This window comes from Artemia sp. Qi Xiang Cuo, chromosome 14, assembly GCF_049724085.1.
Source record: "Artemia sp. Qi Xiang Cuo chromosome 14, ASM4972408v1, whole genome shotgun sequence".
Classification (NCBI taxonomy): Eukaryota; Metazoa; Arthropoda; class Branchiopoda; order Anostraca; family Artemiidae; genus Artemia; species Artemia sp. Qi Xiang Cuo.
This window is the reverse complement of record NC_142807.1, coordinates 52,612,277-52,636,600: the sequence shown is the minus strand read 5'-3', so window position 1 is coordinate 52,636,600 and position 24,324 is coordinate 52,612,277. Positions and strand designations below refer to the sequence as shown.

At 35.4% G+C, this 24,324-nt stretch overlaps 1 protein-coding gene across 7 annotated transcripts in view; it reads right to left on the bottom strand.

Moving 5' to 3' along the window:
• NfI (Nuclear factor I) overlaps positions 1-24,324 on the bottom strand; it is a 166,178-nt gene that overhangs the window by 107,594 nt on the left and 34,260 nt on the right. For all 7 annotated transcript variants that reach the window (XM_089100368.1, XM_089100365.1, XM_089100370.1 and 4 more), the window contains exon 3: positions 468-623. In XM_089100368.1, coding sequence (XP_088956494.1) covers positions 468-623 — 156 coding nt within the window. The remainder of the gene's footprint in view (positions 1-467; positions 624-24,324) is intronic.

The window sequence follows — 24,324 nt, the reverse complement described above, 5'->3', positions numbered from 1 at the left end:
TAGCAAAGAAACGGCCTTATGCTCCAACGAATGACTTAGCCCCTCAACCATATTGCCAGAAATAATTATCTAATACATAACTATATATATATATATATATATATATATATATATATATATATATATATATATATATATATATATATATATATATATATATATATATATATATATATATATGAAATTTGGGGGCAAGAGCTCAAATGTTGTGACGTACCTACTTCCTAGTAACTCGCTTAAAGCAGCCAAAACCGTAAAAAACTCGGTCAAGACACTTTTTTTTATATAACAATTTAGGCTACTTTTTTTCTCGATCACCAATCATTATCAGCTAAGAAAAATTCCTCTTTTTACACGAGTCACTTGGATAAGCGCATAAAGGTGAGCAGTTTATGTATTTATATATTAAAAAAAATAAAACTAAAGCGGGGAGAAAAGGTAAGAAAAGGTAAGGAGGAGGGCCTTACCTGAAGCTCCTCTTTCGCCCTCCTCTCTTCTTCTAAACTCATCCTTTTTTCGTGCTTCTTGAAGTATTTCCTTTTGGCCGCTTGTAAGTTGAACCATGTGTACGAAAAAGCCTTAACATGTGGCAGCAGCGCCTCAATAAATGGATGGAACTCATCCTGAATAGAAAAATAAATTTAGTAGGCTTGAAAACCAATTCAAAAGCTAAAATCACGGTTCGTGCATTTTAGATAATACAGTTTTCCAAAATAGCTTATGCTCATGTCAGACACGTGTGTAGATGGGGAGGGGCTTCTGTCCCGATACCTCTCAATAAATCAGTGATTTTCATAATCCCTTACATTTTAAATGCAATTTCCCTTCTTTTTTTGAGGTTGCACCCTCCACCCAATGCGGATTTTTCTTTCTTCGTACGTTTCTGGCTCAATTAGAACTTACTGACGTGACCTTACACAGTTTAAAAATGTCTAAAATACAACTCATTTTTTACCCTAAATGGATTTTTAGAAGGGAGAAATAATGCTGGAAGCGTTCTACAAAGAATTATGGAAAGCAGACCGCCCAGAACGTATTATATTAAATACCTAACCTAACCATCTAAATATATAAAATATTTAATTAAAATACACCTAAATCATAGTTTTTCTCACTAAGACTAAGCTAATTATAACCGATTGCAGACAGACAAGTTTGAATGGGGTCACTATAATACATAAGTATCTTGGGCAATTTTCAAAAAATAGCGTATGATTGTCAGACACGTGCGTAAAGGGGTGGGGGCTTCTGTTTAACAACCCCCACACACTAAAAATCTGTAGAACTTTATACTTTGTCACTAACCCCTCACATTTTCAGCGTGTCACCTATTTTTACTTGTTCGAGGTCGCGCCCTCCACGTAATGCGGATTTTTTTTAAATACAAGTCTGGCTCAATTAGGAGTTACTAAAATGACCTCAAATAGTTTAAAAGTGTATAAATATAACACATTTTGCACCCTAAATAAATTTTTAAGAGGGAGAAATAAAGCAGAAAGTGATTTATTTCAAGAAGAGTACCCTAACCGAGGTTAGGGTACTCTAATTCGAGGTTACAAAAATAAATATGGCCTAGATATATCTACACTTGTTTCAGTTTATACTTCCGAGTCGAGAAATGATAAAAGTAGATTTCACTCAATTTTTTCACTATATAGAACTATTTCGGAAACATTTATATCCATTTTTTTGGAGGGGAGGGGATGAAGCAAATTAATTTTAATTTTAACATCTTTAGAAGCCCATCCTCGTTTATTCAGATGCTTTTTTTTGTTTATCTACATAACGAGATATGAACAGAATTATTCAAATGGGACCAGGGAAAAATCCTGGTATTTGTGCATTATATGGTACCCACCGCTATAGACTGTACAAGGAACTACTAATGGAAACCCGTCAAATGGGTATTTGCGAGAGATAAATTGATCGCAAAGCCTGGTTTAAAATATCGTTTACAATATTTAAACTGTTGTTTTTGGGGATTTAGGGGGGGAGGTACATAGGTTAGGTTACGTATTTAATATGCTATGCGATACCCTCCACCCCCACCCCCATCCCTAATGTACAAATATATAGCCAAAATTTGTCTCTAAACTATTATATTTCCATCGTGATTTATTTTATTTCCTTAGCATTAACCAAACTTGACTTCTTTCGTGGGTACCGTATAATGCACAAGTACTAAAGTACTTCTGTCTAATCCCCCCCCCCACAGACGCATGCATAAAGATTAGGTTCATGTGCCTTAATAAACAAAAAAAAAGATGTATTACATCACATATATAGAGATTATAGGAGGAAATCCTAAAAGTTTTGATTTTTCAAGGCTGGTGAGCCAGGTGGTTCCAAACCTCTGTAGAGCCTGATCGGGGACCACAATTTTAATTGCACAGTCTAATTTGAATTAGCTCATGAGTTTTCTGCAACAATTTTAACAACTGCATCATAACCTATAATTGTTCTTCAAAAGAATTCACGAAGTATTGCGCAGTATGACCCCTTTATACCAGTTTTTCCAGTTCCAGTTTTTTTTCTTCTGTTTTCCTAAAGTTAGATCGGTTGCGGTCACTTTTCCATAAACATGCTTAACATGACACAAACCTTAAATGTTTCCCAATTCATACCTAAGCCTAAAAATTCCCAAAAGTAGGCCTAAAACTACTACCGGTTTTTTCGCATGGTACTGCATGCACGCGACCAAAACAAATCCATTAGCCAAAAAATATCTGATAACGGTTCAGGCGTCCTTTTTGGACGTCCTTCCAAAAATTCAGGTTGCCAAAATTTTGCCTCAGAATTATAGTAATTGGCATACGCTTAATCAGCCTTGCCCGGCCTTGCCTTCGGGTAGGGTGCATAAATACCCGAGAAAGCCAAATCACAGCTTACTTTTCTCTTTTAACGTCATCAAAAGCTTTCACTGTGCATAAATTCCGAAAAGAAACTATCATTTAACTTGGCAACAGTTGCATTTTTTTTTTAACGCTGATGATGTAAACATATCATAAGTTGATAACCAGTTTCAGTTTGTATTTCTGATGTTATTTCAATTCAATTTTTACGTCAAAACTGAAATACAATGAAATTAAATGAACGGAGAAAACACAAATATGACAAGAATTTAATTTTAAAAAAAAAACTTAAAATCGATCAGTTACAAAAAGTTACAAAAAACGAAAATAAATTTATATATATATATATATATATATATATATATACCTATACATGAAAGTCTATATTTTAATTTGGGTTTCCGCCTCATCTATAGTGAAAATCCACTATTAGAGGCAGTGGCGTCGTGTTTTTTTCTTTGTTTTTTTTTTGGGGGGGGGGGCAGTTGCCCCCCAAAAATGTGGAGAAGTCGGTACTTATGTGCTAACTGTAACGCACGCACGATATTATATAGGGAAGATGCTTAAAAAACTAGCCAAACAGGTTTCTTTCAATATACAATTGGATTGGAAACCGTGGTTTGTCATTGCGTTTACAAAATTTAAACTATTGTTTTTTGGGGTTTAGGGGAAAATGTTACCTAGGTTGGGTTAGGTTATGTATTTAATATATGCTATTCTTTACCCCCACCCCCCCCCCTAATATGCAAATATATAGCCGAAATTTGTTTTTAAACTATTATATTTTCATCCTAATTTGTTTATTACATTAGCATTAACCAAACTTCACTTTTCGCGTGTGTTACAGATAGTACATAAGTACCAAAAAATTATTGTATATCCCATGCCCCTTGAATATCCGGATATGGACCCCTCTCACCCCCCCCACCCACCAATAAAAATGCTGGAGATTCGCCCCCGGTTAGAGGCAACCTCATCAGTAACTAAAGCTGAGTTGGGGGGGGGGGGGTGATTCCATCTCCCTTCCCCAAAAAAATTAAAGTTAATATAAAATTATTACTTTTTTAACGTATTATGGATGTTGATGGCATTTGCCATCATTGAGCCCTTGTCGAAACGGAATCATGGCTATTCCGAACATTATAAACAAAATAATAATATAGGGGGAATGGTAAACATTATCGATGTTTCCACCAATACGCACGTGTCTTGAAGCAATTGTCTTATACAACACGACAGATTTGTTTGTATGTTCCGATCACAGTTTATATAATTATCCAGTAAGCTTATCGCAGATCATTTCTGGTCTTCGTTCTCGGTGCGAACAAAAAGCTCCTCCCACTTCTTCGTGCAGTTATGGATCAGTGTGTTTGCGTCTATCAATGAGAAATGGTTACAAAGTGCATTATTCGTAATAGCGGGTTTCCACTTGTTTCCGATTGTTTCGCGTCTGACTTGTCTACCCGTGAAAAGATCTGATGCCGCTTATGTTTCTACGTTCTCTGGAGCACTCGCACCCCGGTCCGGGTTTTTATAATGGGTGAGATAGGGAATGATCATACTGGATAATTATATAAACTGTGGTTCCGATAAACAAATAAATATCGATTCGAGGGGTCAACGAGTTTCATAAATCACGTACAGAAGGTAACCCGTGTCAAGCGTGGTGCAACTGTACCAAGCACTCGGGGAACAGTGCCACGCGTGACTAAAGTGGCGCTCCGAGATGTTCACCAGGTTTCTGAAAGAGGGCTATCCCGCACATTCATTGGAATCAAAGAAACAAATCGATGCTAATTTTTTGTACGATACAAATTTCCGGGCACAAATGAATAGTACAGGTTACGAGTATTTAAAGACAATTTGGTTAAGTAAATTCAGTAAATTAAGCTTAATTTCAGGACTGGCTGCAGTTATATCAATAGAGTCGAGATTCGAGACTAAAGACACAATTGATCACCAGTAATCAAGAATAATTCCACTGAAGTTTCTTCAAATACAGTTATTTATGCTAAGCCACGGTTGCTTTATTGTATAGCAGGGTACCCTCACGCCCTGTGCCTATAACCATAGGTAAATACAAATGTAACTTGAGGGGGAGGTGGTCAAAAGACAAAACATCGCATTTTCAAGCCTCTGTTTTCTGGTAGGGGTCCGTCGAAACCCCAAAGGAGGTTCATCCCCCCCCCACCCAAGAAGAATCTCCTGACATTTCCATGAAATGTTCCTATGTTTACAAATGAAAACAAGCATTAAGGCACACCCGCAAATCATTTCAGAAATTAATTGAATTTGTTGACTATATTTGATGATCGGAATTACTCGCTGCCATACTCGTATAAATACGCAGTTTCAGAGCACAAACCAAATAGGAAACAAATTTTGCCACACCAAAATATACACTTTATACTCTTTAACTGCAAAATTTAGAAGCAACAAAAGAGATAATACCAAATTAAAAATTGATGTTGCACGAAACAAAGGTTAAAAATAATTTAGCATAATGTTAACGGTACAGTTTGATAGAGAAACCGCACCCAGTAACATCAACGGACACGCCCAGCAAGTCATGAGAGCATCATGACGAAAAAATCATTGGGTAGACAGACTAGTGAAATTTCAAGGGGCCCACATGACAGAAGTGACCCTTTCTAGACACAGGTGCAAATCGGGGTGCTACCATTTCGACTAACCGTCACAAGCAGTAAACGTCATTTCGTCGACAAGAAAAATCCGTCAGGACCACTAACCGTCAGAACGTCGATAGTCATAACATCGACACCTCAGTTCATCGGCAGTCACAATCGCTACCCGGCAGAACGTCGACAGTCATAACATCGACAAATCAGTTCATCGACGGACACAATCCCTACCCGTGAGAACGTCGTCAGTCATAACATCGACACGTCAGGACATCGACAAAATCCGTCAGGACATCGACAAAAAAAGGTATAAGTATACAATAGTAATAAATACATTATAGTTTAGAAGCGAATTCCGGCTATATATTTGCACATCAGAAGGGTGGGGGTAAAGCATAGCATATATTAAATATGTAACCTAACCAAGGTACCTTTTCCCCTCTAAACACAAAAAAACTAAAGTTTTAAAATTTAGATGTTTTGACGGATTTTGTCGATGTCCTGATGTGTCGAGGTTATGACTGGACGTTCTGACGGGTAGCGATTGTGACAGTCGACCAACTGACGTGTCAATGTTATGACCTTATGACTGTCGATGCTGTGACGGTTAGTGGTTCTGACGGATTTTTTGTCGATTTTATGACGGATTTTGTCGATGTCCTGACGTTAGTGGTCCTGACGTGTCGATGTTATGACGCCCTCCCTGCAAATCTTGTGAAATATGCAAGAATCTCAGACTTAAACAACAAGGACAATACAAAAGAAGTATATACCTATAATGTGTATACTAGTCTGCAAATTAGCTTCAAATTACTAGTATCAACAACTAACTGCGCACGCTCCTTCCCCACCCCAATCTGTTCAAAGCTTCACTCTACTACCTCCCGCGTAGTTCCGACATCCTTGAAATCTTTTCTGGTGACCTCTTTTAACCCCATTCGAGGACGACCTGCTTTTCTTTTGGCCCCAGAGGATGACCAAAGAACACGATTTTTGGCAATCGATCATCCTTCAGCTGTAAAACGTGATTTAGCCATCTTAAGGTTTATAATCCCTGTGCAATATTCTATCTACCAAATTATACTTTGGATAATTACTTTTCTTTTTTTTCTATTGAAAAATACATCGTTAACACGCTAAAATGGGAAATTCCTTACATTTTTAAGCAAGTCAGATCACTATCTAAGAAAAAGTCCGAAAAATCTGACTCGGTGAGAGGATAGATACCCAATAATATAAACAGGATTGCCACCAAGGTCAGTTCCTAAAGTAGGGTGAATCAGGGAAAGTCCGACAGTGGGGTAAGTCCGATACCAACCTTCAATTTGTCTATGGTCCATTGTATCTGTGGGTGGCTTTCATATTTTCTTCCATATTAGGAGCAGTAGGCAACAGTGCCATCATCTTCTGGTAGAGTTAGCACGCCTTCTGTTCAGAGGGTTTTGAAGTTTTTTGGACGGCGTTTTTTTAGGAACACAGGCAACTGACTTTACTTTAACTTATGCAGATTATAAAGTAAGAGAGATAGAGAATTTTTTTTTCATTTCTTAGAAACTAGAAGACCAGGAGCATCTTCCTGATTTTTTAAAACAAGCTAATGTTATTAGTTGAACAGATAAGAGGGGTGTCGGTCTTACCCCCGATAAAACCCATCTGGGGAAAGTCCAACATGTCGGTCTTACCCCCTATGGGGGAAGTTTGGCTGGGGTGTCGGACTTACCCCATGTTACCAAAGATGGATATTTTAAATGGTAGAACAGATTCTAAGCTTTAGATAATAAACGTTGAAGCCAGTAACCATCCTTAGATGGCTTTACTAACTTAGTGGAATGTAGTGTTGTGTTGATCATTCATGTATTGCAGTTCTGTGCCTGCTTTCGTTTATCTTTCTTCCCTGTAATTTTTTTTTTCGTCTTAACCTTTACTTGTGACGTGCCGTGCAAAAAGTGTAGCAAAGTAGAAATGCTACTTGGCATGTATCAAATTTGTTGGCAGATTTTGTCTGAAAATACCCTTTTTACATATAAAATAATTTTTGCTCAAAGAAAAGGTGTCAAAACACAAGTCGTGCTCCGCCGTGCAAAAAGTGGGATAGCATAGTAGCAATGCTAATGGACAGTTTTCATGGCCTAGTAAAATTTGTTGGAATTTTTTTTTCAAAAATACCAGTGCTTCCACTATCCCCAAATTTTTGGGGATTTCCCCCAAAATCTGTCTTCTCATCAACATTCTCAAAATCGGTTCTCCAAAAATCCTCTTTCTTTCAGGGTTGCCACACCTAGTGAATCATCACTGATGACAATCCACCCCTAGTAACTATTACTTTCACTTGACTTGAAATAATTTTTTCACTGTTTTCAAAAGTTTATGTCTCAATGATTTACTACACATCCAAACCAGACATAGATTACTGAATTACTGACCTTTCTTCCTATGCTAGTAAAAGAATACTGACCTTTTTATAGTTGTAGTACAGTGATCAATGAATATTAAGAATGCAGTTGGGTGTGTATTATTTTCATAATAACAATATCATTGGAGTGTACAACTCAATCCATAAACTACAAGTAGTAAGATATATACTGTATACTTGAGACTTTGAATACTATACACCATTAGCAGTATTAGAGTAAATATGAGACAGTACTTTAATATGATTAAATATGATTAAGAAAACTATTGATATTTCTAACCTCAAGCCATACTAAGTTACATGAGTTACTTTTCTGAAAATTTTACCTATAGAAATACTTCTTGCTCAAAGAAAACCTGTCAAATCACGGATTTTGCTGCTATAGTGTTGGCAGCTTTTGGAATTCTGCTACTGGCTGTTTTGGATTTTTTTGCACACCTTCTACTGACGGGTTTTCGAATACATTCATCAATTCATTCATAATTCCCCTTTGAATAAGTTCATCCATTCATTCATAATTCCTTTGTCTTTTCTAGATGCCTAGAAATTATGTTTAGAAAACACAACGCGGGGTGGGAGGAACATATGATGCAACTCAGCTACAAAACGCGCTAGCAGAGATATCTTCAAAGAGAATGTCTGCTACAGGGTTCGAAAGTATTTCAAATACCGTGCACTACCTTGCATGACCATCTTATGAAGAAGAAAAAAGTAAAAAAAACAGTTTGTGGTGGAGGGAGGAGTCAAGAAATTCCTGCTGAAATAGAAAAGGATATGGCTCAGGGTCTCCGAATACTTTGAAAAGTGGGGCATAGGTCTAAGCAAGCAGGAATTTTTTTACCAAGTCGAAGACTATCTCATCAAGAACAAAGTTCAAACAAGATTTAAGGACAACCGACCTGGTCATGACTGGTGGGTGGGGTTCAAGTGCCGAAACAAAATTTCACTAAAGAAACCAGAGAGGTTAGAAAACAAAAGACTTTTGCAGCAATCTGACCCCTTCATAATGTATGGTTTTTATGAGCTGTTGTATGAAACTGCCACAGCGATGGATATTCTTGACAAGCCCCAGTGCTGGTTTAATTTGGATGGGACATCTTTCTGCAGGGATCCGGGAAGTACAAAAGTTGCTGGAGCCAAAGGCTCACCAGCCACTCATAGAACAGGTGGTAATGGACGTGAAAATACAACTGCCTTGGTTTGTATCAGTACAAACGGAGAAAAACTCACACCTTTAATAGTTTTCTCTGCAAAGAATACCGGGACCTCATGGATACCTGTAGATGGAGCTTACCCTGATGCATCTTACTCATCTACCGATAAAGGGTGGATGACGTCTGATCTCCTTATGAACTGGTTTGAATTCCAGTTTCTTCCTCATGTAAAGGGAAAGCCACTTCTCATCTTAGATGGACATGGCAAACATGCTCTTGCAAAACTTGCAAAGCTTTCTCTTGCTCTTGCAAAACTTGCAAACGAAATTAACGTGACAATTCTCAAGCTACCTCCACATGCTTCAACCTCTCGATAAAGTGGTTTTCAAGGGAATGAAAGTTTCTTATGATCAGAATCTCTCGAAATGGCAGAGGGAGCACCCTGACAACATTCTGTCAAAGAAGGATTTTGTATGTCTCTTATCAAAGGTATGGGATACCTATTTCACTCCTAGTCTGATTAAAAAGTCGTTCAAAGCAACTGGAATCTTTGACCTGAGTGTTCCAATGAGAGTAAACCCATCCGTAATTGACCACACCAAGTTTGAACCTACCAAGTTGAGACGCTATGCACAAATGAAAAAGGAGCAGGAGAAAAATTCAGGCACATCTAAAGTCACAACCACTGTCAACACTGAACTAGAAAAAATTACCTTTTCTGTTACCTTTAGTCCAAGGAAGTTGCTTGGCAACCAATCAAAAACTTTTGAAAAGATTCTTCTTCACTCAATGAAGCGGCCCGACCTACCATCAGTTTCAGAAATAGAAAAACGGAAGAAAAGTGCAAGAGAGGCAGAAGTTATCACATCAAAAGAGCATCTAGAGGTGCTTAAAAGGGAATAAAATCTGAAAACAAAAGGCATAGGGACGAATAAAAGTTGAGATGGGAAGGTTATAAAATTAAAAAAAAAAAATTCCTAATAGGGAAGCCAATAGAGATACGGGTGATAGCAAATCAGACATCAGCCTTGAACTTGGCTCTGATGAGGATGATCAGAGTATTCAAGATACTATTCAAGAAAGTGACAGTGATGACAAGGAGACACCCAGTAAGCAAAAGATTGTTCCCAAGCTAAATGAGTACTATGCAGTTAGATACGATGCAAGGAATGACTAACAAGGTTACATAGGAAGGGTTCTAGACTTTCCTGACGAGGGAAAAGTTAAGCTCAAATTTCTTCACTGCTTGAGCCTTGCCACCTACTCTTTCAATTGGCCAAAGAAAGACGATTTCGATACTGTAGATGACAAATACATTAAGCAGGACCAGTAAACTAAGTGGGAAAACCGGACCATTTGAAATACCCCAAATCCGTCAGGTTATTGTATCGTACAAGGCAGTTACTAGCAAGCGTCAGTAGATCTTTGTTTTATGCCCATACACGTAAGCTACAACATATATGAGTAACTTTTTGTATCTGGAGTCAAACCATATTTTGTGTGATATGTTTTTCTTTTTTAAAATACAAGCAATCATTTACATTCAGTGATTTGTGCACCTCGGCTATGATACTTGTAACGTTTATCTGTTGGGTAAGTCCGACACTGTTGGAGTTACCCCACAGCAGCAGAAAAAAGTATGGTCTGGCCTTTTGATGCCTGTCAGTTTGACATAAATATTGTTTGCTTATGGACTTATAGTGATTTCTCGATGCCCTTTAAAATGGTGAAGTCATATTATTTTTGACATATTGTTGAAAAAAGCTAGGAGGGTATGTTGTACTTCCCCCAAAGCTGGGGTAAGTCCAACATAGCAGACTACACCAACTTTGAGACCTGGTGATGGGTTACAAGCAAAGTATATGGGAAAATCAGAAAGTTAATAATATGGGAAACTGTTGTAACAAAAAGGTTGATAGAAGATGATATGAGATACTCATAAAAAAAAATCTTGAGAGTCAATTTAACAAAAAAAAACATGTTAAGGTGTCGGACTTTCCCCGATTCACCCTACTACAATTGTTCAAATTTGCGAGCTACACAACGATTTTCGGTGCTACAGTCAAAAAATTGACTATAAAAGTGCTGAAATAGCGCTTTCGTGCTACAGGTGGCAACACTGAGCAAGTGCTACAGTGCTACAAAATGAAAAAGTGCTAAAATAGCACCTTCGTGCTACACGTGGCAACACTGAATATACGTAAGCATCTTGTCTTTTTAGTGCAAGTTACGGTTATGAGCTTGTCCCAAAATCGCATCTTTCACGGAGAATATAAGCTGTCTGTAATAGCCCTAGAAATTGAGAATAAACTGCATTTTTCTTACACCTTGGGACGGAGGAGGAGCATGCATAGCTGTGTTGGCCTCAGGCGGCTTTGTGCTGCGGTGAGCTTTTAGTAGTAGTAGTTAGTTATTGTTTGATAACTAACATAATTCCTCTGGAAAACATCGTATCTCCCTCAACCTTCCCAAGCGCTGACGTTTACGAGCCATACATGACCACTCTGATTGCCGTGTTCCTAAAACCCTAATTCAAGCCTGAGCTAATTTCAAACCTACTTAATAGGTATAGTTTCTGTTTTCAAACAGTTCGTGGTAACGAACTGTAAGTAAGGAGCGACCCGCCTCAATAGTAACCGAAACTCTAAAAAAAAACGGGATTTTGATACCAACAGATACATCATAAGAATCAAATGTTAATGCTGATTTCAAATATACGAGTTTCATCAAGTTTAGTTTTACCCATCAAAAGGTACGCGCCGGAGAAAATTTGCCTGATTTTCGAAAAAAGGGGGAAACACCCCCCAAAAGTAATAGAACCTTAATGAAAATCACACCATCAGATTCAGCGTATCAGAGAGCCCTACTTCAGAGGTTTCAAGTTCCTATATGCAAAAATATGGAATTTTGTATCTTTTGCCAGAAGAAAGATCACGGATGTTTTTTGTTTTTTTTTTTAGGGGTGATCGTATCGACCCAGTGGTCCTAGAATGTCGTGGAAGGGCTCATTCGAACGGAAATTAAAAGTTCTAGTGCCCTTTTTAAGTGACCGAAAATGGAGGGCAACTAGGCCCCCTCCCACGCTCATTTTTTTCCAAAGTCACCCGATCAAAATTTTGAGATGGCCATTTTGTTCAACATGGTCGAAAAATATAATAACTGTGTCTTTGAGGATGACTTAGTCCCCCACAGGCCCCGGAGAGAGGGCTGAAAGTTATGAACTTTACCCAATGTTTACAAATAGTAATGGTTATTGAGAAGTATACAGACGTTTTCAGGGGTGATTTTTTCTGGTAGTGGGGGGGGGTCGGTGGTTATGTTGGAGGACCTTTCCAAGGAGGAAATTTTCATGGGGGAAGGGATATTGCTATGAAGGGGGCGCAGGATTTCCCAGCATTATTTCAAAAACGATCAGAAGTTAAATTAAAAAAAAAAACAAGTTTTTCAACTGAAAGTAAGGAGCAACACCAAATCTTAAAACGAACAGAAATTATTACGTATATGATTGGGTACGCCCCCTAGTCAATACATCGCTCTTTAAGCCAAAGATGTTTTAATACTTTCATAATAGCTATTTATTTTAATTAACGGCCTTTGTGATTAAGGGATCATTTTACAGAATTGGGACAAAGTTCGAACTTTAGCGTGAAGAGCGAGGTATTAACTAGGGGGCGAACCCCGTAATATACGTATTAAAAATATATGAATATAGATGTTCGTTACGTAAGTTAATTCGTAACTTACGTATATTTATTACTAATAAAAACGTTCGTAAATAAAATTAAACGACTTTCAAGAAAGCCATTTAGCCCAAAAAAACGAAAATTAATATGCAAATTTTCTTTTAATTATTCATGTACAGTGAGTCAAAATCATAACCTGCATTAATTCAAGAAAGTTCAAAAATTAAATAAAAAAAAACAAGTTTTTTTAACTGAAAGTAAGGAACGACGTTAAAACTTAAAACGAACAGAAATTATCTGTATGTGAAAGGGGCTGTCCCCACCTCAACGCCTCGCTCTTTAAGCTAAAGTTAGACTCTTTCTCACAACGCTATTTTTTTAAACAATAATAACTTTAGCGTAAAGAGCGAGGCGTTGAGGAGGGGACAGCCCCTTTCATATAAGGAATAATTACTGTTCGTTTTAAGTTTTAATGCTGCTCCTTACTTTCAGTTAAAAAAAACTTGTTTTTTTATTTAATTTAGTGACAAACCCATTTAGAGCGAAACATTTATTTGTTTCTTATTTGTTACTTTCATGTATTTTTTGCTCTATTATCTTTGTATTATGTCTAATTGCTTCTTGGACCTTTACTAGTTTTACACCTTCAATGAAAGGAATTTTTTTTCAGAGATAGAGGAAGCTTACTGGTGAGAAATGGTGCGACTAAAAAATTTCTTTCTTTTTATTTGCTTAAAATATCATAAAAAAACGATCAGGTTTGTATTCTTTTTACTGACTCAAAATTTGACGTAACAACAAAAGGTAAATACAACAGCGGGTAAAAAGGCGCAATTATTTGGTGACAATATGTTTGGAGAAACAATATGAATGGCTAGAAAAAATATGATGATTGAAGTCACAAAAAAAAACAATGGAATTAAAGTACACTTTAAACACGAAAGTATAATGTCTTTTTCTCATTGGATGAGTGTTAAAGTGAACCAAATAAAATGATTTTTTGAAATACAAGCTCTCATATTCATCAAGCCTGTGTGGAAACGAGAAAATCTTTCTTAAGAATGGGACTTAAATGGGATTTTATTCTGTTCTTATGCAAATTTCTTAAGTTCATAGCCTCCCGAAAGATGAAACTCAAACGCTACCTCTGTCAGTCTTTCTGGGAAAACTGGACTTGGCTTGTTTAGCACGGAGTCTTGTAAATTTAATTAATGACTAAGATATGCGTCTGAGATAAAATGTATTAATCCCTCGAAATATATATTTGTAGCTTATAATTTTAAAACAAAATATAAAAGCGCTAACGACACAAGTCTACCCGGGGGGGGGGGGGGGCTCATTGAACACTATTGTAAACAACAAGAGTCAAGGGACACGGAGTTATCAGGATTGGAGACAGCAACTCCTTCCCTTTTACCAGGTCTTGGACAACCATAGTCATAAAAAGATACTATGAACTAGAAAGGCCAAGAAGATCAAAACAATTGGTCTAAAAAAGAAACTGTCATAATAGAGCAAGTACAATACGCTTAATTTCAGTAACTGGTTCCTAGTTCCGGCTTTCACTGAAAAAGTTTAAGGTTAAAGATAATATTAAATGTTGATGATATAAACATTAAGTACGATTTTTTTTTGTTGTATTAAAACATCTAAAAAGAGAGAAAAAAATGAGTACGGGTTTTGATCTCGGGACGGGAGCAAGATAGAGACTGAGTTTCTTGGAAATGAGTTGCTGATTTAAAACATCAATTCCTAAACCAATAAACATGTCACATTAAATATATAGTTCACAATGGTTTCTCTTTGGGGGTGTCGTTTTTTACCCCTCTTTGAAACATCTGCATCTTGATACCCTACAGCAAAGGGGTCAGGGAGATAGGGTTTATCGATGATGGAGTAAACATAGGCTTAATAATTTAAGCGACGTAAGATACTTGTAACAATGATATACAAATTAATGTTGTTAATGACAAATATATCATTTTGTGGGTTTGCATGACTGTTGCTTTCTGTAACGTTTATGCCGTCAAATATTTCGTTTCTATATATTAACAACATGGTGGACCCAGTTTTATACAAAACCAAGGTACGCCATTAGAGGTGGAGCTGGCAGGGGCAACTCTCCAGCATTTTTGTTGGGGGGGGGGGGGGAAGAGGGGTCCATATCCGGATAGTCAAGGGATATGGGACATAATAATTTTCCTCCGCATTATTGGGGGGGGATAGCTACCCCCCCCAACGACGCCCCTGGGAGCTGGGAATGAAGAGCTCAGGATTTAAAGATTTAGTATCACGTTTCTTTGCTCAATCTTACTTTAAAGACAAGTTGATTTGGAAAAAAAAAAATATTTACACAAGGGTTTATTTGAAGCATAATATCTTCGTAGATCGACTAATCTAAAGTTCAACAGCAAATAGTTAGTCTCTTCTGTCGCTATAGGATATACTGATTCTGATTAATAGGCTACTTATAATAGAGAAGGAAGCAAATGAGATCTGGCTCTCTTTTGATAAAATCTTAGTTTCCTGCAAAAGGAGTATCTGTCGGAACAAACAGTTTTGAAGGATACTATTCCTTCAGAAGGAAACATATTATTCCTTCAACATTTCAATGTTCTTATGACATGTGGAATAAATTCTCCAACTTTATTAAACAAAATGCATTGGAAACTAGCTACACTATAAAGGAAATGTACGGAAAAATGCAGGAAGCAATATAAGTTGACAAAAAAAAAACGTTTATTATTTTATAGTCTACAAGACCTTAAAAACGTTTGTCAAAATACCGGAAACCAAAACTTAATTAAAAACATTTAAAAATAACTCCTCTATAATACAAACATGTATGGGATGGGAACTCGTGGGAATATATACATAGCCTACTAGCAGCGAACCCTGTCGGACAGCAAGCGTAAAACAGAAAAAAAACAGCGTATACCTTTTTGTGAGGATCGGAGAAAATTGTCTCTCACCCTAACCAGCACAAAATTTGAACTAATTTTGCCCCATCTTCTTAATATAACTGTCAATGAAAGCAAGGCCGTATTCAAGGGAGAGGTTAGGGGGTTTGCCCCCCCCCCCCCGAAATGCTTGTCCGACTCCTATAAGCACATAAAAACACATTTTGATGCATTTTTTTACTTTTTTTTTTAATCCCTCTCACCCCGAATAAACATCCCGGATACAACCCTGCCTGGAAGTTTTAGCCGGTGCCCCAGCCGTGAGACAAACAGACATGAGAAAAATTTTAACAAAATTTTCATTAATTAACAAAATTATCTTCAGTTTATTAATTAAATTATTATATTATTGTTAATTATTTTTAATGCTATTATTTAATCATTTTTAATTAATTACTAAACTAATAATTTATTAACTATTTTCATTTATTAACTGAGCCCTCTACTTCCAAAAATTACAAAATAATTATAACCGTTAGATTATTTGTTTGAAATTTTGTGCCCCTTAAAGTCCTGCATTCGGGGTAAGTGCCCCGTCTGTCCTTCCTCTAAAACCGCCTCTGGCTCGACTCTATTTGACACTACCTACGTTACGGACAAAACTTGCTCTGTAAGACTACATAGCGCAACGTAAAGTCTAAAGTTATGCTAGTGTGAAAAGTTCTACGGGGTAGTGTGAAGGCACCAACAAGCGGTCCAATCTATGAAATAATGGACCTTTTTTTCTCAGTTGCAAGATTTACCGCCTTAGGAAAGACTCTGACTCAGAAAAGCAGTTTATCACTGACATTCCATGAATTATAGCTATGATTAAATCCTAAGTACTCCAATTGACTATAATCTAATTACGGAGCTCTTCCGCAAATGGGCTCCAGGGACAAACAAACCACCGATTCATCCTTATCTTATTTTCCTTGATTGTCCTATTAATTATCCCCCCATCTTTTTAATTCGATAACAAGGGACTCGTTGACAAAATCTCTGAAATGCACAATCGCCGCAAGGAAGGGGGTGGGGTGAAAATCAGAATGATTAATGCCTTGTAAAGAGAAAAGACTGGCTATGAGAAAAAGGGGTCATGGGAAGGTTGTGAGGGTGATTTTTTTTTTCTTTAGAAAAAAGAGAGAAACGACTGAACGTAGCAGACTAATCATTAAAAAAAAATATAGGCGAAAAAACTTTAATGCCGCTTGTTAAATTTGCAATGAAAAGGTCATGGCTAGGTTAGGTTAAATTGAAAATATTGTCAGTGTTTTAATTATTGCTAACTCAACTTGAACCGATGACCAAAATCAAGCATTATTATTATTTTTTTACGCATACGTCCTGGTTAGATACAAGTGGATATGATCCCCCATGACTTTGGTAGAAAGGACCCAGTAGTATTTTCTTTTACGTATATAAAAACTAGCCTCGGTACTAAAAATATATTTCTGATTCATTTTTGTTTGTAACTTGGTGGGTTAAATATTTTCAGGTGTGCGTGCAACTCTGCCTTCGAGAGCTATAAGGTTCCTTCACATTGAATTTCGGCTTTCCGTTCTCCCCTTCACACTGAACTCCGTAAGCCTTCCGTAAGACTCGTAACCCTCCGTAAGACCTTACGTTAACGTATCCGTAAGTCAAAACGCAATGCTAGAGGTCTGACGGAAGAAGTTGAAAGTATTTCAACTTCTTACGTTTACGTTTGAGCAAAATGGAACTTAGATGAGAAAATATTTGAGTTTGCAGAAGCTGGAAAAGGTTATATAGCTCAAAGTACCCTGTTTTCAAGGACAAGCAATTTAAACTAAATTCTTTGGAAAGTCTGAGCCAAGTTTTTCATCAGCAGGAAAGAAAGTAGTAAGTATAGACTGTCTTGATTTGTGAGCCTAGGCTAGGATAGGCTATACTTTGATAAATATTGCTAGTTTTTTTTAATTCTTTTTGGGTTTGAGGTTAAAATAAAACCTTTTGTGGTACAGTTAATCATTTAAAATGATATTTAGGACATTAGTTTTGTAACTCAACTCAGAATTTAAAATATTCTTTATGAGGTTGAAGCAAGAATAAATTTAGATTAGGATCTAACCTACTTTGGTACATTTAAATGGATAGTTTGATCTAGCTTCTCAACATCCTCTATAATGAAAAAGATTTAGGATCATTGAGAAAAAATAAAGACTAAGTTAATTTCTTTGGCAATTTAGAAGTTTTATATAGGCTATCTTAGGACCATTAGGGAAGATAAGGTGCACTGTCAGAAACACATGTGATACAGGAAAAGAGCATAAAACAAGGAATCTGACGGTATATTTTTAAGTTTATTAAGCCATTTTCTCCTACAAAGCTGCTGATCTGTAATGCTACCTTGCATTGTATTGCCATTCCCCATGATTGGGTTCACTATGGGCTATTTAAGGCTATTTGTTTTTTCTCAAAATGATAAAACTACAATATTACCTAAGTTTTGATTAGAATAAGTACAAAAATATTACAAGCATCAATGATTTGCAAACTTTTGTTTATAACATAGGCAATAGGCTCTACATTTTAGATAATTTTTTTACAACCAGACTTTATTTACATGTCCAACATGTGAAAATTATATTTATGAATTCACAACAGACAGCGTTCTAAGAGTAGGCAAGAGCAATATCCTGTGGTGTTGAAATATATTTGTATGGATTTATTAACACAGATAGATATATCAACTACCAAACGTTACTAAGAATTTAAATGAAGGATTAAACCATTTAGTAAAAAGATTTGAATGACATAGTTGGAAATAATATTTGGTCATTATATCCATGTAATGTGTAATCTTTAAGAACTTTGTCAGAAAGGAAGGAAAATGTCATAGAAAAAAATGAACTTTGAAATAAAGAAAAAAAAGAGAATAGTAAATAAAATGTCATCATTTCCCCAAACACTTGAGTATGGATATGCTCTTCAAGTAAAAGTTGATTTTGAATAACTTTAGTTGGACCCAAAGAAACCTTAAAATTTGATACAAACACAATAAATTGTATTGTATTTTAAAGCTTCAAATCAGGACACTGAATGTGCATGGTATTTTGGCCCATCACCAACATGTTTTAAGTGACACACAACTTTGATAAGCAAATGGAAATACAGTAGAGTCTATTGAGTATTTGTGCATTGAGGTATTATATTAGTAAAGAAATGATATTAATTCAGTTAGTACCCTAACAAATGTTGTATAATTGGGTGTAGGCAAAGTACTTGTTTCAATAAATTTGATTTAAGGCACAGTAAATTTTACTTCTTTTCTAAGTGATCCTTGACTTTCTGTGGTTCAAAAATTCTTTTTTTGTTGCTCCATAGAATTAATTAGCTATGGAGTTCGTGCTATTGAGGAGAAAAATTAACTAAATCTCCACAATATATTTTATGAATAAGCTGCAATAAAAATTGGGCTATAAAATGAGTATGTTTAAAGTTTAAAAATTGAAAAATTTAGTAATCATTGTGTTATTTTCTAGTTAATGAGCTTATGGAAAGAAGGGAGCTTGAGAACCTGAGAGACCATTACGTCTACCTAAAGAAAAAAAAGGGAGATCTACAAGTGGATCTGGTGCTAGTATAAGCTTAAAGCCAGAAGACTAAAATTTTGTACAAAGAATGAACTTACTTTCTGAACATATAATTGAAAGGAACCATAAGACAAAAGGGAACACTGTTCAAGATGAGAATATATCAGTGGACATTTATACAGAGTGTGCAGGGGGTGCCCACAATATAACTATGCTGAAGTGAATGATGCTGATTTTATTACCCTTAGTGAAGAAATTCTCATTAACAATCAAAGAGATATCCAAAGTTCCCAAGCTTCTAGTAGGCAACAAATATATGCATCAACAAGCCAAAATCGAACTCATAATAGAACAAAGACAGGGTCTAGAGATCAAACAGACCTGAAGGAACAGCAAGCAATTGACAAAAAAAAAACAGCAATGAACAGCATGATCTGGAGTGGTACTTTCTACAATCACTGTTCTCATCTGAAAAAGGAACCGGATGACTCAAAATTAGAGTTGCAGATGGAAATCATGAAGGCATTTAAAAAATACTTTAATCATTCAGTGTATTTTTAGTTTTATAGACGAAATTAATAAAGCTTTTTTTCTCTATTTAAGGTAAGCATTAAATTATATGAAAAAAAATGTCTAGTAGGTCTAAAAAAAAAAAATATTCCAGCAGTATGAATTATTAATAATAGTAACACTAGTACCAGAGTAAAAACGTGATATAAGAAAATACTTTTGACATTTCTATGGCTTTGTTTTGAAATATAGTAACTGGTTCTAGATTTATTTGAAAAAAAAATCTAATAGCTATAATTAGTTGTCTTAATTCTATTGGATATGGTGAAAAACAATGTAAAGAGACGCTTTTTAACATAAAGCCATTAAAAATTTGTAAGAAGACATGCCTGCCATGAAACTGAAACTAAAGAAAAAAAATAAACAGATTTAGAGAAATTTGGAAACTGCCATGCAGAGTCCTTTCCCTTTGCCAGTGTTCACTTCAAGAGGTTAAAAAAAAGCCTGAAGCCCCTCTAAAATGGCATCAGATCAAAAATGAAAAGTATACTGATGGAGTTAGTATGGTCAAAAACCTAGAAAAAGGAAATCACAGCCCCACAGCTCCTTACACAACAAGGGAAACCACTTTTTTGCATGGGTAGCGCTAAAAATTGACGTTGCAGTGTGAAGGGAAGACTTTCGATGTGAAGGAACATAAACGTATGACCCGTAAGATGAAACATAACAACCTTAGGACTAAACGTAACGTAAAGTCTTACGTTTTCAATGTGAAGGAACCTATATAATACAGAGCTCTACTCCATATTTTCATCAATATTTCAGTGTTATTACCCGTTAAAGTATTTATCGGTCCAGCATAAAATGACATAGGCTACTCATGAAAATCCTTTTCATTTTCTATAATTTGTAATCTATTTCCTCTTTCTAATAATCTAAAAATGTTCTATTCTTCTTTTTTTCAGTTACACAGCAAGAGATTATTATTTCAACATCTTAATTTTTATTATTAGTCCAACTGAAAATGATAACGATCTCATTGGATATATTTTCTGTTTTTACTTCTGTAGTTTCTATTTTAACGATGCTGATGAAGACTGCCATAGGATTCTTAGTCAGGTAAATGGAACTATTGGGAGATACGCAATTTTTAACGTTACCGTTTTTCATTCAGAGGCGCATAATTCAAATAGATCGCCACACTGCCTTCTTGTTCCACTGAATTGCTGTTTAGTAAGTCGGTAGTATTACTGGTATTTGACGATTTACATGTCAGATTAACTGAGCCCAGGTCCTCATAAGAGATTGCATTTGATGTAATTTTGTTTTCTTTGGGTTTGAAAAAAAAACAACAACTGGTTAATCTAGTGCAACAGGCAGGTAAACTCCATGCCATCATAAAGCTCATTAAACAATTTGAACGCTTCACGCCGTTTTTCTTTAATAAATTTTGCCGTTTTTATCGTGAGTGCCACTTGGCGTTTCGGAAAACATGTGTTGAAGTCCAAATGAAATCTGATTGAGCTGGTTAAGTCAAAACTTACCACATATGTTTTTTTTTTTTTAATTACTTAAGATACGGAATTCTATTTGGTACTTGTGCATTATATCCTACACACGAAAGAAGTCGAGTTTGATTAATGCTAATGAAATAAAATAGGATGCAAATATAATAGTTTAAAAAGAAATTTGGGCTATATATTTGCACATTAGGGGGGGGGGGGTAATGCGTAGCATATACTAAATACGTAACCTCATCTAACCCAGGTACCACCCCCCCCCGAATCCCCAAAAAACAATAGCTTAAATATTGTAAACAAATGAGAAACCACGCTTTGTGATCCATTTCTCTATTGCAAATACCCGTTTGACTGGTTTCCTTCAGTGTTTCCCGATACAGTATATAGCGATGTGTAAGATATAATGCATAAGTACCTTGTATTTCGAATGAAAAAGTCCTCAATATGCAGTTCATGGTAGTAGTGGGCAAAGAATATAAAAATCAAAAACGTGGGTGAAAACCAGCAAAAATAGCTAAAAAAAATATAGTACCAAACAGCTTAAGGAGGTGTAGCTTTCAATTGAAGGTGTAGTTGTCTTCGAGCTTGAACAATTTGTTAAAGTTTGAAATTTGAGCATGGGAAACGTATTTAAATTTAATTTATTAGTTGTGTTTGTGTATTTTTAAAATTCAACGTGGCAACACTGATGAAAAGTGGTACTGTGGTAAGAACTTCAAAGTTCTGAATCAAACCAAAGAAAAATCTAACAAAATCCTTGTTTTCATGTTTAAATAGACATAAGATGGATCAAGAGGGCAAACAAATTTTTTTTTCGTCCTTTTTACGTCCATATTACGTGCGATACCAGCGAGCTTAATGTGAGTTACTGACATTAATTAGCGAATTTCGGAAAATCCCCTATTGCTAATAAATCAAGCAAGCAAGTAAATTTCCATATATTAATTTTTAATGTTCGCTAATTAGTTATGCTTGTGTATTTTTCAGTTCAACATTATAGCCTATATATATATATATATATATATATATATATATATATATATATATATATATATATATATATATATATATATATATATATATATATATATATATATATATATATATATATATATATATATATATATATATATATATATATATATATATATATATATATATATATATATATATATATAATACGTAGCATATACTAAATACGTAATCTCATCTAACCCAGGTACCTCCCCCCCCCCCCCTAAACCCCAAAAAACAATAGCTTAAATATTGTAAACAAATGAGAAACCACGCTTTGTGATCCATTTCTCTATTGCAAATACCCGTTTGACTGGTTTCCTTCAGTGTTTCCCGATACAGTATATAGCGATGTGTAAGATATAATGCACAAGTACCTTGTATTTCGAATGAAAAAGTCCTCAATATGCAGTTCATGGTAGTAGTGGGCAACGAATATAAAAATCAAAAACGTGGGTGAAAACCAGCAAAAATAGCTAAAAAAAAATATAGTACCAAACAGCTTAAGGAGGTGTAGCTTTCAATTGAAGGTGTAGTTGTCTTCGAGCTTCAACAATTTGTTAAAGTTTGAAATTTGAGCATGGGAAACGTATTTAAATTTAATTTATTAGTTGTGTTTGTGTATTTTTAAAATTCAACGTGGCAACACTGATGAAAAAGTGGTACTGTGGTAAGAACTTTAAAGTTCTGAATCAAACCAAAGAGAAATCTAACAAAATCCTTGTTTTCAGGTTTAAATAGACATAAGATGGATCAAGAGGGCAAACAATTTTTTTTTCGTCCTTTTTACGTCCATATTACGTGCGATACCAGCGAGCTTAATGTGAGTTACTGACGTTAATTAGCGAATTTCGGAAAATCCCTTATTGCTAATAAATCAAGCAAGCAAGTAAATTTCCATATATTAATTTTTAATGTTCGCTAATTAGTTATGCTTGTGTATTTTTCAGTTCAACATTGTAGCCTATATATATATATATATATATATATATATATATATATATATATATATATATATATATATATATATATATATATATATATATATATATATATATATATATATATATATATATATATATATATATATATATATATATATATATACCACTTTTTCATCAGTGTTGCCACGTTGAATTTTAAAAATACACAAACACAACTAATAAATTAAATTTAAATACGTTTCCCATGCTCAAATTTCAAACTTTAACAAATTGTTGAAGCTCGAAGACAACTACACCTTCAATTGAAAGCTACACCTCCTTAAGCTGTTTGGTACTATATTTTTTTTAGCCTATATATATATATATATATATATATATATATATATATATATATATATATATATATATATATATATATATATATATATAAGTTTGCGTTAATTAAACTTGCTCCTAACGCAAGTTTATCGGACCAACCTATTTTGCGCCCCCCCCCCCGTAAAAAATCCTGGATCCGCTACTGCAGGTTACGAGCTTCATAATCCCGAAAAAAGAAAAATCGCAGAAAACCATGGTTTTAATAGACCTAAGATCAGTTAAGGGAGCAAAAATGTGCTTATTTTATGCCTTTTTTAATTTATCATTGCGAGCGACACCTGATAAACTGATAAGCTTAAACTGATACTAATTAACGAAATTCAAAAAATTCTCTATTGCGTATCGCTAATGAATAAAGCATGCAAGTACATTTCCACATCTCAATTTTTATTATCCACCAAGTACGACAGTCCATATCTCTTCCCATTGTTCAGATCAGCCGAAAAGCGACAATCTAATCTGCAATACAAAACAGGAGAAAATGACAAAGCCAATTGAGTCGAAAAGAACATACAAGATTAATCAGATCCCCCAGTATCGTATTGAAAAAAGGCAATTCAGCCTGGGAGACGAGACACCTCATTAAGCTCCACCGAGAGGAATTCAAATTGACTCCTACAAATCCCATGCGGTTACTGAGTAGGCTAATGATGAGTAGTGAGGTAACTCGAGTTTTTTCAGCCATGTATCGCTTTCGGATTACGGTACCATTTTCATA